Source organism: Fusarium poae, chromosome 3 (genome assembly GCF_019609905.1).
Source record: "Fusarium poae strain DAOMC 252244 chromosome 3, whole genome shotgun sequence".
NCBI lineage: Eukaryota > Fungi > Ascomycota > Sordariomycetes > Hypocreales > Nectriaceae > Fusarium > Fusarium poae.
Window position 1 is genome coordinate 6,958,458 of NC_058401.1, and position 15,299 is coordinate 6,973,756.

At 32.8% G+C, this 15,299-nt stretch overlaps 4 protein-coding genes across 4 annotated transcripts; 1 reads left to right on the plus strand and 3 right to left on the minus strand.

The window, feature by feature from the left end:
- Positions 1 to 128: 128 nt before the first annotated feature.
- FPOAC1_009728 (uncharacterized protein) lies at positions 129 to 2,270 on the minus strand (the record flags this gene model as incomplete). The annotated part of the gene is made up of 1 exon (XM_044854149.1): positions 129 to 2,270. One exon carries the CDS (start codon positions 2,268 to 2,270, stop codon positions 129 to 131), a length of 2,142 nt encoding a protein of 713 aa, XP_044706819.1.
- Positions 2,271 to 3,426: 1,156 nt separating this feature from the next.
- FPOAC1_009729 (uncharacterized protein) lies at positions 3,427 to 5,656 on the plus strand (the record flags this gene model as incomplete). The annotated part of the gene is made up of 4 exons (XM_044854150.1): positions 3,427 to 3,540; positions 3,589 to 3,698; positions 3,753 to 4,909; positions 4,956 to 5,656. 4 exons carry the CDS (start codon positions 3,427 to 3,429, stop codon positions 5,654 to 5,656), a joined length of 2,082 nt encoding a protein of 693 aa, XP_044706820.1.
- Positions 5,657 to 7,065: 1,409 nt separating this feature from the next.
- Positions 7,066 to 7,526, minus strand: FPOAC1_009730 (uncharacterized protein; the record flags this gene model as incomplete). Its single annotated transcript, XM_044854151.1, has 4 exons — positions 7,066 to 7,181; positions 7,241 to 7,352; positions 7,407 to 7,424; positions 7,482 to 7,526. 4 exons carry the CDS (start codon positions 7,524 to 7,526, stop codon positions 7,066 to 7,068), a joined length of 291 nt encoding a protein of 96 aa, XP_044706821.1.
- A 258-nt stretch (positions 7,527 to 7,784) lies between these two features.
- On the minus strand, positions 7,785 to 8,300 carry FPOAC1_009731 (uncharacterized protein; the record flags this gene model as incomplete). Its single annotated transcript, XM_044854152.1, has 1 exon — positions 7,785 to 8,300. One exon carries the CDS (start codon positions 8,298 to 8,300, stop codon positions 7,785 to 7,787), a length of 516 nt encoding a protein of 171 aa, XP_044706822.1.
- Positions 8,301 to 15,299: the final 6,999 nt, after the last annotated feature.

Genomic DNA, 15,299 nt, shown 5'->3' on the forward strand with positions numbered 1-15,299 from the left:
CAAAGTCGGGAACTAAATAGAACTGGGGGAAAAGTGATCAATTAGAACAAAGATTAAATTGATCAAGACAAAGAAAATATTGTAAAGAATGTTACAACGCCAATCCATGCATTTTTTGCTTCAACAACTCAGAAGCACTCCTCCTCATCTTCATCCAACAAACCCATCCCGCTATCACGTCCTCGACACAGTCTCTTTCTACTCAACCGTCTTGCACCTCCATCTACAGAGACAAAGGCTGGTCTCTTTGCACTCACTGTCGAAGAAGATGACGAAGACCCAGACCCTGGCTCTGACTCGGAATCGACACCTTTCAGCGTTTTGCTTTTCGGCGTCAAAAACTCTTGACTCATCTGCACGACCCGCTGAAGCTCCTCCTTCATTGAGTCAATCACCGCCTTGGCTTTCGCCCTCTCCTCTTCCATCTGACTCTTCAATCCGCCATTCTCAACTCGTAGACTACATATAGTCGCGTGCGCCACGCGAAGAGAAGTGTTGACTCTGTCAATCTCCCCACGGTACTTGACCACGCTCGCGTCACCAGCTGCAAGCGCCGCGCCGTGACGCTTGTTTAACTCTGCGACATCGCGCATCTTGGCTTCCTGGACCTCCTTCACCTCGCGCTGAAGATCCGCTGATCGCTGAAGCGCTTCAGACAACCTCGTCTCCAACTCCGCGATGCTATCCTCCTTGCGACCAAGTACCTTGCGCTTGACCTCCAATTGCACGTTGTACTCATCCTCAGCATCGTGCGCATCGCGCTCCATTCTCTCAACAAGGTTCTCAAGCTCTGAGATATCGCGTACATAACCGTCGACCGCCCCTTTGAGTCTGGTGTTGGCCACTTCAAGCTCGCGAATGCGCGCAATCTTATCGCTCATGAGTTTCTCGGCCTTGTTCATCTCTGCCTTGAGACCGTCCATAACAGTGACACGCGCGTCGAGTTGCTTTCGTAGGGACTGCTCAATCTCATGATACTCATCAATAGCATCCTCGTCTTCTTTGGCGCGCTTGGCCATGTCGCGCAGACGTGTGAGCATGAGATCTAGAACTTCTGCACCATGGGATGAAAGCGGGAGAGTGATTTCACCAGGTGTCAGATACTCCAGCTCCAAACGAGCGGCACGGAAACCAGAGGCTAGGGATGTGATCATGTCGCTTGCGTCGGAACCGTGGAAACCGAGCTTTGTGATGTTTGTAGTAAGTTGTTGAAGTGCGCATGCTCTGTCAGACATGGTTCGTAGCATGGCGTCAATCTGGGCCTCCAATTTATGATGTGATGTTGATTCCGGCTCAATAGCTGGTGTGAACTCGGACAGCTTGTCGGATAAGCGACCGCTGAGAGACTTGTATGATCCGAGTGTGTCGGTAAGCTTAGTGACCTCGAGCTGCAGCGACGAAACCTCTTCTTCCAATTGCTGACGTTGAGGGTCCGGGAAACAAGCCTGAACACCAGCACTCAATGTTGATGAAATGGGGTTCCAAGACATGGGTGTCCCAGGAATGGTTGGACTTGTAGGAGGAGGTGTCATGTCCATGAATGAAGTGCTCGCGTCGTGTCTCGCCCTCGCTCTCGAAGGTGTACTGCAGACCAACTGCGCCATAGTCTCGTCACCAAACTCAGTGTCGTCCATGTCCATATACTCTGGTGAAAACTTCTCTCTGGCTGACAATGTCCAGTTGTACCCTCTCTTCTCACTGAGAGAGCGCCCGGATCTCTTTGACAGTTCATCCTGCAGATCCTCAATCTGCTTCTCAAGGTCCCAAATGCGACCCGTGTCAATGACGATGGTCGCATTCTGCAACTCATAAATTTCGCGATCACGCGCCTTTAGTTGATCTCTTAGTTTCTCGATCTCTTCCTTGGTTTCAATTGAGCGCCGTCTCTTTTCCTGCTGAATGACGTTCATCTCTTCACTCAATCCATTGCGGCGAATGCGCCTCTGGACACGACCATCAAGAACTTGTCGCAGGGGAAGAAACGTGACATCGCCACTCTCCGGCAGCGCGGGAGTCGAGCGATTGGTGCTTGGTGTAGTTGTTACGGGCGCAGAAGAATGGCGACGTCGCTTGGGTGTTGCGACAGAGAAGCGACCGACAATTGGGGTCAAACCGCTGGAGAGACCTGGCTCTGAGAAGCGGACTTTTCTTCTGGACACTGTTCTGGGTGTTTTGACAGGCATTGGGGAGGAGGGAATGTCTGATGGTTCTGGTTTGATGCTGCTGCGACGCGAACGTCTTACAGCAATTGGTAGGCTGAGGTCTTCCATTATGGATGGACAAATAAATTCACGAGATTTAATCACAACAATGAACAAGTTGGTAGCAAGTTACAAGAATAACAAAAGACATCAGGGATAGGGAGGTAATAAATGTATTATAAAAACAACATCGTCAATAACAACATCCACCTGAACCAAATAAACACGATCAATCAATCCCATGTCTCATGCCAGGCATCATGTTTACTTGTTACTCAATTCGTGTTAGCGCGTACTGTTGGAGAAGACAAGAGCCAACCGATTCTTCAACATGCAGGGTCTCGCAAAACGAGCCGGCGATGGACGGTGGGGGTAGCTTGCTTTTGGTGAGACCGTGAATTTGGGGACTTGTTTTGGTGTAAAAGGTCGCATAAATGGTCTAGAGAATTCACGGTAGTTACCCTATGGTTTGTTTGGATCCACTGAAGGCTTGGGGATTAGCGATATTGAAGGGGCAACGGTAGGGAGGTCATAATAGACGTTGATGTTGATGTTTTGTTTTATTGTTATGATTTCCAGAAAGAAAACATTATTCTGTCTGTTAAATGTATTGCATTCATCATGACTTGGATGGAATTGACTAGACATGCCAAGTACTGCATACTGTCTTGTCTTCAAAGTGGGTTGTCCATGCGTACCCAACACGATGGATCATGGTCAGCTGCACCCCAGTTATTTAACAACCGAATGATATACATAATTGACCGGGGAATTGAAGCTATAACCACCATTTCCAGCCTAACAAATACCTGTCCTTGTCTTCTACTGCACAGTAGAGAGGTCCATCACAGCACCTACCCTGTGACGCACGACACACCTGCAGCCTATTACAATGTTACACAATAATCTTAGCACATACAAATAGATGGTTCTATTGATTACACTACGTCTAAATAAACGTGTCTTAATTGTCGTAACAGAAATAAAATGCCATGGTGTTGAACTACCGAACCAGATCAAATCTTGAATGATGGCTGACTAATGCCGCTCCATTCTTCACCGAGACGCGTCTTCCCTTCACCTTGAAATTCCATCCAATGACTTTTTGCTGTCTACTCCCATCTCCACCCGCCTCACTCTCATTGACTCACTTATTATTCATATACTCATGGCATGAACAAAATAAATACATTTCTTCATATCTCATCTGCTTGACACTGCAGAGATGTCCTCTTCCTCAAAGCACGTTAAATTCGTCGCATCTGATCCTTCTCGCGGGGGTCTCCCAGTAAAGCGTAAGCAAGTCCAGCATGCATGCGCTTCATGCCGCAAGAAAAAAGTCTGTCACTTCTCATCATCACCCCATATTAAGCTGACAGAACGGTAGAGACGGTGCGTCCATGCCGAAAATGCTGTTGAAGAAAATACCGTCTCGCCGCCAGAGGTTCAGGTTCAAGTTCAAGTTCAGAATGAGACACACCAACAATCCCGGTCTGCGTAAGTGGAACCTTGGTCGATCTGAGTTAACTTCATATTAACAGTACCATTCAGATCTCTTCCGTTGAACGTACCTCTTTCAACACGGACGGCACTACCAGACCATAACCACAATGCATCTCCATCTACGCGCCAGCCATCTATTCACCTTCAATATGGCACTGTCCCAACACCTCCAAGACGTGAATCAGCAGGGACGCCCAAAACACAATCATCATCTCGCTTCGTAGGAGATCTCAACCCGGAGGGTATGTTCATGGAAGCAACAGGTTCAGCATCCGTCAGGGAAACTTCACAAAAGGGCGACGTGGGCATTTGGCTCTCATCAACCACTGCCACTAACAGCGGGTCGCAAGGTCAAGCTGGCTCATCGTCGCAGTTCATCACCTCGAGGCCACCACCGATAATGGACCAGTTTCTACTCCCATTTGTTAAAGAGCACTGTCTACCCTGTTTACCACCTGAGCACGACTTTCGCAAGTTGAGACGTTTGTATCTGGACAGGATTCACCCCATCCTACCCATCATTCCCGAATCAAGCTTGGATGTCGCCGCTCCTTTAGATGATGATCCTACCGCCATTGTTCTTCGCCAACTGGTCTGTCTGGCCGCTGCCACAGACCCATCCATGTCGTCGCACCTGCATTTACAAAACCGTGGTGACGAACTCTTGACTTGTCAAGACTTCATCCAATCCCTCTCATCCGCCGTACGCGCCATTCTGGAAACAAGCATCATCACCGACAGGGTTCTTCACATCAGGGCTCTCGTCATGCTCTCGCTGTACACCCAACCCAGCAGTTCCGAAGAAGCCGATCTCCCGGCCCAACTAGGCGGCCGCGCCATTCACCACATTCAGACTTTGGGTCTTCACCTTCTCAAGTACGATGCACCTAACTGTGAAGAGCTTGAGACTTTGTTCTGTGCAGTTTGGGCAGTTGACCGAATTAATGCTGCTGCTTATGGACGACCTTGTTTAATGCACGAGAGAGACATTGGCGCCAATCTCGACGGGTGTATCAAGAAAAGACCACCTTGTTTCCGACTTTTTCTTTCTGTGATACAGTGGCTTGATCAAGTGATTGAGCTGTATCGCCCTGGACCAAGTGCTGAGGCTTCGGGTCTTGATAAGATTGCGTACATCGACCTCCCCGTCCTAGAAGCCATGATTGTCAACGCCGACGCCCTCAAAGTCCCAAGCCCACTCATAGGTTCGTAATGAACCCCTCCACTCTAAACTTATTCTGACAACAGTAGCAACAATCGAGACCTTTTATCACGCTGTCATCATTCTATCCTGTCGTCTTCCTCGTCCGGGCACACTGACAGCAGCATCAACACTCCCACCCCCCTCCGCCAACGCACGTCGCTCACTCGCAGCCGAACGAATCGCCTGCGCCGTCCTCCGTGACCATCTGAGTCCCATGCCCATCGTCCCCTACGCAGTGTGCCTCGCGCTAAGTGTGGAATACCGTAAGATGCGCCACAGTCGACTACCTATGTTTCGCGCCCGTGCCATGCACGCTTTTCGTCGCAATTGCGAAATGCTCCGAAAATTCGGCGACTATTTCTGGAGCGCCAATGTGGTAGCTGGTCTAGGTGAACGTGTACTGAAGGAGATGGAACGCGCCGCCAATACTTTAACTCGTGAATCAACACCACCTACCCACGAAGGAACGCCCAACTCTGTACCCTCATCTTTCTCACACCTTGTCCCTCGACCACCTGAGTTGCCCGTGTCTGTCCCAGTCGCTAACCCCACCATGGTCAACTCGGTCCCTAGTGTGGAACAACCTGTTGACTTTTCGCTCATCGATGCTATCTCGGGCGCTGACGTCTTTGGGGCTATAGACCCTAGCTTCAACCTGAACGCTGTAGAGGATGCACTTGAAGCCAATCTGGACATTGGTCTTCCGATGAACTGGGTAGACTGGGGGCAATATGCGACGCTACCATGAGCCAGTGATTCACGATGCGCTACTATAGCAGTATCTCGTCAGCCACACTGTGCCGCGAATGATCTTGTTTGAGAATTGCCATGTATCAGTCATTCACCAAGATGGGTGGTGGAACGACCTTCTATCCAACGAGATGGTAATTGCCATCGCGGCTATTTAAGTTTTCTGACTACCAGACACGTATTGAGTGAGACGCCAGCAAAGCTTACTTTCAGTAAGCATGATATCACCAAAGACCAGACTACAAAAGAGCCGCGATCTCTACAAAAGAGCCGCGATCTCTACAAAAGAGCCGCGATCTCTACAGAAGCACTGCATCTCTCCATTATTATCTACAACGCGATGTGGAAACATTCTTCCTTCAAACCCACTGACAGCGAGACCGTCGCCCTTCTTGTCAAAGAACCGGGCGCGACGACAGACATACACGCTGAGCACCCAAAGAGGCTTCTCCGCCAACCGAAGCTGCACAGAGTGGATTGGGAAAAGTTAGGGCAACTATGTGGTCTGCTCAGCAGGGACATGAGGTTGGCGAGTTGTTCTGCACCATGCAGTATATAGCGGAAGCCAAGGTGCACGATCTGACTACAGTGTAATGGGAACTGTTGGAGGCGATGTCGCGCAAATGGAACGAGGCAGAAAAGCAGTCGATGGGGAGAATCTGGTCACGGGGAAAGGGAAAACGCATTATGAATAAATACATTTAGGTAATGTAATGCGTAATTAAGGTCAGCTTGGGCTCTCGACGACAGTAGTCGCTGGCGGAGCGGTTGAGAGTCGAGCAACAGAACCTGGTACCCTTTCTCTTGACATATACTAGTCTTGTCGTGGCATCTAATCGACTGAGACTCTGTCCTAAATACTATAGTCTGTGGCTCCCTTCGACCGACATACCAAGCTTCCATACGCTCGAGTCTCTTTCGGTGACATCAATTACAGTACACTATTGCGTACAGTAGGTATCGCGATGGTGTAGTCATAATTGATATCAGCAACAGGGATCGGATCGTATGGAAGCTGGATGGGTGGACTCAAGATGCCATATAGGATGTTGAGCTTGTTATGTGGCATGCCCACCAAATAGACCATGTCCGCCTTGACCCCTTCAACTTGATCATGGAACCGGCGAATAGTACATTGTCGTCATAGAGGTTGCCAAGCACATCAGTTGCCTGTATTCGAGTTGCTGTATTCATGTTTCCTTTGTCCCAAACAATTGGCCATGCCGCCTCATGCTAATGAATCATGTTCCATCTCTTCCTGCCCTATATAGAGGCTATGGTCAAGCTTCTCCTGGTTTTTCGTTTTGTAATTTATGGTCAAGAGAGGGGTATTCGGTCGGTAATAGAAGGGGTATCATAATATCGTAATCCAATCAATCCATCTTTGTCGTGTCGTATCGCATCTCTTCACTTTCCAGTCTTGTCGCCCGGAAACTCGGTCGGCTTTCCTCTAAATTGGTTCTTGATCTCGTCGATAAAGTGCTTCGCGAAGCGTTCGTTCCTGCTGGCAGAATTTGGATCCGCTATTGTCGGTTCTGTCAGCCTAATTCCGCGTGTGGCAAAGTCATAGTAACCAACGTACCAGTCGCTTCGCCAGGGGCCAACGGTTCGTGGGGATTTCTTCCGTGTTGCTTCTCGTGTATCGTCTTGTGTATGCGGCCTACCGCACGGTGGAAGCCGGGTTGACGGAGGATCTAGACGGGTGTTAGCGACCGTGGTTCAACGCGAAAGAAGGGCTGTTTGCGTACGGATGCGACAATGTGGTCCTGTAACAGAAAATGTCAGTATTTGCGATAGAGGGAAAGGGCGAGAAAGGCGCGTACCTCGAGGGACTGGACTGCGCGAAGAATCCACCAATGCGCGGCCATTTTGGTGGCGATAGAAGATGCTGATGGAGAGTTTAGGTGGTGGACTTAGAGGTAAGATGCAATTGTAATTGATTCATGGAGGGGTCGTGGCAAAGATTATATTACAACGACCTTTTGATTGGCAGTTACCCTAGATCAAGGGACAAAGTATCATGACAGCATACATAACAAAATATTCAATTAATCACGGAGCATAATGAACTAATATTGTATTCAAACGTAAATCATTCCTTTTTATTTATCCCAATTTTCGCTAATTTACTGAAGGTACTGGCCAATGAAAGGAGTAATGTAGTCCTGCTTGCCAATCTCAACACCCTCCTTTCTCAAGATAGCGTAGGCAGTGGTAAGGTGGAAGAAGATGTTGGGAATGCCGTAACCCTGAACGTAGTCGCGGCACTTCATATCAGCGCTCTTTCCAGGGCCGAGACCAATGGTGACGACCTCAGAGGCGCGCTTCTCAACGGTGGCCTTGTCGGCCTTCTCGACGACCTCGAGGACCTGGGCAATGCGAGCCTGGTACTGCTCAAAGTTGGCGCAGTCGTCGCGAGAGAGAGTGAGGGGCTCAGTGCCGGTGGTGCGGGCGACAATCTTCTGGGCGGTGTCGGTAAGGAAGAAGACCTGGAAGTTCAGGTCGAGCATGTCGGGGGCAAGCTTGGCCTCGGGGAATGAAGAGGCATTGGCGTGAGACTCGGCCTTCTTGAGGATGGCAGAGAGGGACTGGAGAGCCTCCTTGGTGTGGAGGATAGCAGCGTCGTAGAGAGTGTAGCTCATGATGGGCGATTGTTGATTTGATTTGATTTAATGGAGGTGTGGTATGAATTGGGTATGGTAGAGAATTGCGTGCTAAAGTCAAACTATCACTCCATCTGTTGGTGGTTTATATACATATATATATATAGGTCGAGACACATACTCAGGACCCTCTTCTTCATCATTCTCTCAAACAATGCCCCTCCGCTTCTGCCACGTTCAATTCACTCCACTATTGCTTCACCGCTCACTCTTTCTAGTAAAACGAACTTGCTAGATGCTTCGCTACATGCTAAATTAGATTAGTAATGTAATATCCGGGCGTGGAGACACTGAATCGAAACTACGGCGCTACGTGATAAGGGATATAATAACCAGAGAGGTGCCCCCTTAGCGTAATAAGAAGGTGCCCTTATAAGTAAATTTTAATTAGATTATTTTAAAGTTAATCTATAAAGTAGTTAGCTAATTAATATTATATATTTTTATAGAGTATTTTCTTAATTAATTTATATTATTTTTTCTATAAAAATTTTTTCTTTATTACTTTTTCTTTATGATAATTAAAGTAATATATTATATATTCTTTTAAATTTAATTATTAATATATTATTAAAGAATTATTATTAATATATTATTTATTAATTATTACCTTATAATACTTATATATATTATATTTAGCTAGCTTAAAGATTACTCTTTTTATTTTAAGTATATTACTAATAAAAATAATAATAAGCTATATTAATTTAAAGACTATAAATTTAAATATAATAAAGTATAATTAATATATTATTAATATATTTATAATATATTATTAATTTATTAATTATATATTTAATTTAAATAAATAATTTTACTTTAAAGTAAAGTCTTTTATTATATACTTAATATTAAATAAGTAGAATAACTATATAATATAATAAAATACTATTAATATATTAATAATATATTTATAATCTTTAATTAATATATTATAAAATAATCTTAAGCTTTTCTAGAATTTATAAACTTATATTAAAGGGTATTATAATACTTTAATAATATAAGCTATTTATAGTAATAATATTACTATTAACCTTATTATTATTAAGAGTATATTTTCTATTTAAGATATTATTAATACTTTATTTATATATTAATAATATATTAATTAAAATTTATTTAAAATTTTATAATAATTATATTATTTAACTTAAGTAAAATAACTTAAAAGAAAGTATTTACCTTATTATACTTATTAAAAAGGCCTTCTTATCTATAGATAGTAAAAAGTATAATAAATTAAAAGTATTATTAATATATTATTAATTAATTAATTTATTATTATTAATATATTATATAGATAATAATTAAAGTATTTTTTAATAATAAAGATAATAATAATAATAAAGAGTTTTCTATTTATTTTCCCCTTAAATAATAAAAATAATATAAAATAAAAAAACTTATTAATATATTATATATATATTAGCTATATATCTAGGATCTATTATTAATATATTATCTATAGATTATTATTTAAACTAAGAATATATTTTCTTTTTCTATTATTAAGCTTACTATACTTATTACTATACTTATTACTATAGCTATTATATTTATTATTATATTTACTATAACTTTTATTATACCCTCTATTATACCCTTTACTATAGCTATTATATTTACTATTATATTTACTATACCTCTTACTATAGCTCTTATTATACTTATATTATTTATAAGTAATTATATTATAACTATAAAAGAAGTAAATATTAATCTATATCTTAATATAAATAATTATTAATATATTATTAATATATTAATAGGATCTATATAATATATTTAATATATATTTAAGATATTAATAAAAAAGAGTTTACTTAAAGTTTTCTTACTTATCTCTATATTATTAAGATTAAAAAGGGTTATTTCTATTAGTCTATTAATAAAGGCTAGGTAATATATTATCTATTTATAATTAATATATTATTAATATTTCTAGTTTAACTTTATTATTATAAAGAAAAGGCTAAATTTTTCTTTTTAATAGATTTATAAATACTATTAAAATAATAAGATATTATTAATATATTATTAATCTATAATTAATATATTAATAATCTACTTATTTATTAACTTTAATAATACTTATATAGTTTAAGCTTTATTAAAATAAGACTATTAAGCTATAAAGGAAATATAAATATAGTAATTAATATTTACTTAATATATTAATTAATAAATAGTAATAAAGTAATAAGATAATAATATATAGCTTAAAAGTTATTAATAAATAACTAAAAGATTAATAATATATATATAATATATTAGCTTAATTTCCTTAGTATTTTAATTATTACTTTATATTAATAATACTTTAATATTAATATTTATATTTTACTTAAATAATTTAATATAAATAATATATTAATTAATAATAAATAATTATTATAAATATAAAGTAAAGTCTTATAATATATTATTAATATATTATTAATAAATTAATAATATATTAAATATTACTTAAGATCTTTATTAACTTAATTTACTATCTTTATTACTATAGAATCTATTTAAGGGACTAATTTTTAAAATTAAAGATTATACTTATAATAGCTTAAGTTAAAAAAATAGTAATTACTTTTAAAGCTATTATTATAAAAGGCTAAAAAGGTATTTTATTAAGAGTTATTAACTATTATAATTAATTACTTTCTTTTCTATAAATAATATATTATAAATATATTATATATCTTAATATATTAAATAAATCTATTTATATAATTTTTAATTTACTTCTAGAGTAAATACTAAGAGATTTAATACTTTTTATTAATACTTTAAATATAGAGGTAGATATTATTAGATAGCTAAGTAATTAAAATACTAAAGCTAATATTATTTTAATAAATAAGCTATTATAATTTAAAGTATACTCTATATATTATTAATATATAAATAATAAATAGATAATATATAGCTTATATTTTTACTTTTAGCTTTATTTAATTTATACTTAAAATAAAGTATTATTATAGCCTTAATTATTATTATAATAATTTAAAATATTTAAAGTCTAAATAAGGTATTTATTATAATTTAAATAGCTAAATAATATATTAGTAATATATTATTAATATATTAGAGATTATTTACTTATAGATAACCTTTAATAAATTAATATATTACCTATTTTACTAATATAATACTTAATATATAGATTTAATATAATTTATATAATTAAGTATATTATTTTACTTTATACCTATAGATAAGAATTTTTAATTAAAGCTATAAGTAATCTAAGGTTAATTTTTATATTATATTTAGTCTAAAAATAATAAGTAGTCTATATAATATATAAGTAATATATTATTAATATATTATTAATATATTATTAATATATTATTAATATATACTTTAAATAAGTTAAATAAGCCTTTATTTATACTTTTTATAAGTAGTTATATTAAGTAGATTTATTATATATTATATAATTTAATTCTATAGATTAATATTATTACTAAAGGTTTAATAGTATAGCTTTTCTAAGTATATATATTAGTAATATATTAATAATATATAAGTAAATACTTATTTATTCCCTTTATATAATAAATATAGTAAAGCTTAAAATATCTCTTTAAATACTTAAGCTTATTTTTTATAGAATTAACCTTTTTATAGAGATATTAATTAAAACCTATATTAAATATTAATTATATATTAATAATATATTAATAATATATTTATTAGTAATTATATCTATATCTTAATTAATAATAATATTAAAAAGTCTTTTTCTATAAATATATTACTATTTAATATAAATAGATATTTTTTTAAATAGATATTTAAAGATCTTTAAAAATATTAAAAAATAAATATATATAGATTACCCTTTAATAATTACTTAAATAAGAGGAATAATTAAAGTATTATTAATAAATACTTAATATATTAATAATATATAGAAGATATATACTTATTATTTTATATTCTTAGTATAAAGCCTAAATAATCTTTTTCTTACTATTAATAGTAATATATTTAAAATTTATATTAATTTAAAATAATTAAAGATTTAAACTTTTAAATAGCTTAGCTTATTAATAATAAAATATAATTATAAGAAATTTATTTTTAGTTTAATAGAATATATAAATATACTATAATATATTATTAATATATTAATAATATATTAATAAGAAAATAGTTAATTTAATTTTATTATAAAAATAGTATAAATAGTCTTAATTAATAAAGCTTAAGTAAATATTAAATAAAATTATAGCCTTATATTTAAAAAGGATTTACTTAATAGCTAATAATTAAAGCTAGATATTTATATATTATATTAGTAATATATTAAGGGTATATATATAATATATTAATAATATATATATACTTAAGGTCTTAAAAGCTTTTTCTAGCTTTATTAATATCTATTTAATATTAGCTAGTATATTAAATAGTATTTTTAATAATAAAGAAAGTAAATAAGTATATTTACTATAAGAAATTAAAATTATATAAGGTATATTAAGAGTCTTTAATATAAAGGCTTAAAAAATAATATTATAGAGAATTTATTTAATTTAGCCTTTTTTAAATAGTAAATATATAATAGCTATATAATCTATTAATAATATATTAATAATATATAAATAATCTATTATACTATAGTCTTTATATTATTTAATTATATTAACTATATAATAGATTTAAAGATAAAATAGTTATTACTTAAGTAATAATAAAGCTATCTTTAATATATTAATATAAGGTATTTCTATAGGCTTTAAAATATAATATTAATATTATATTTAAATTTACTAATTAATATATTAAATAACCTATATAAAATAATTAATAGTTAACTATAAGTATAATTAGTATATAATATATTTATAATATATAGTTAATATATAAATACCTAGGTAATTAATTAAAAAAGCTAAGGCTTATATAACTCTATAGTATATAATTAATATATTAATTATTTTCTATTTCTATATAATTTTTAAATTATATTTAATATACTATTAATATATTAATAATATATTTATAATATATTATTTATTTATTTTTTTAATATATAATTATAAGATTACTTTTACCCTTTTTAATTTTATTAAAGGTTATTTATAATACTTTATTTATTTATATAAATTAAAGAATTATATATAGTTTTTCTTAAGATAAGGTTTTTAATATAAATATAATTAATAAAGTAATTACTTAAACTTTATAATATTAATAATAAATAAAAAAAGCTTCTATTAAACTATATAAATAGTAATAACTTTTTCCTCTTTTAACCTTAATTAATTACTTATCTAAGATATCTATAATTACTTATTACTAATTATCTTATTAAAATAAACTAAATTAATTAATCTTAATCCCTTATAGCATTTTACTAACTACTTTTATAGGTCTTATATAATATAATACTAGCTACTATCTTTAAACTAAGACTTATTAATAGTAATTACTTTCTTAATCTTAATATTAAGACTATTAAGAGATTTATTAAGTTCTATAAAAATATAATAATACTAAAAGAGTTATATATAGAGGCTATTAACCTTTATATAATTAAGAAGATAAATAGCTTTATTAAGGTTAAATTAATAGCCTTTAATTATAAGCTTTATTTTTTATATATAAAAAGTTAAGAGCTAGAAATAATACTAAAGAGTCTATATAGGCTTAAGAAAAAGCTTATTAAAAGGCTAGCTATAGGTTTATTATATATATAAGAGGAATTCCTAAATAAAATTAATATATATAATAATAAGTATTTATATATTAATTAGTTTAAATAATTAGAAAGGTAAGTAGTAATTATAATTAAGGCCTTTAAGTTATAAAGGCAATAGGCAGGGTTAATAGTAATTAAATAGGCAATAAAAAAGTTAAGTTTATTATAAAATTAAAGTTAATATTAATAAAGCCTAAAGCTAAAGGCTTAATATAAATTATCTAGCTATATAACCTTTTAATTTTACTTTATAAGATTTTATTAATATATTATTAACTAGTTTATTAACTAGGTTATAATATATTATAGATATATTATAAATTAAATTAAACTTATATAATTATTATTTATTTAAAAGTTAGTTTTTATAATTTACTCTTTAAATCTTATATTTTTAATTAATAATTATTTATAACTTTATAATAATAAGATTAATAAAGTTTAAAGGCTATATATTAATAGATCTTTATTTTTATATATTTATACTTATAAAATAAAATTAATTCTAATTTAAAATAACTTAAGATTAACTTTTATTTAATATAAATATACTTTATATAATATTAAATCTATAATATATTAATAATATATTTATAATATATTAATAATATATTATAGTATACTTACTTAATTAATTTATTATAAATAGGTTTTAATATTATATTATATAGAATAATATAAATTATATATTCTTTAAATAATTTTAATTAATTTAATATTATTAAGCTATAAATAAATATTCTTATTTATATTATAAACTTTAATATATAAATATAGCTAAATTAATTAGAATTTATAAATATTAATATATTATTATTTTTATAATATAATATATTTATAGATTATTATTAATATATTAATAATATATTATTAATATATTAAATTTATTTATTTTAATTTTTAATATAAATAATTTATTAATTTTTTCTTTTTACTTAAAATAAAATCTTTTTATAGAAATTATATAAAATTAATATTAAATTATTAAGATTTAAAAGAAAATAAAATAAGTTAATAAAATAATATAATAAAATATTAATAATATATTAATAATATATTATTAATATATTAAATAAATAAATTTTAATATATTTTTTAATATAAAAAATAAATTTATATTAAGATTTATCTTATTATATAAAGACTTTAAATAAAAAGATACTTTATTTTATTATCTAGGTAATCTAATTAGAAATTAATAAACTACCTTATAGATTAACTTTAAAATAACCTAATTAAAATTCGCTTATAGGGGCACCTTCTTA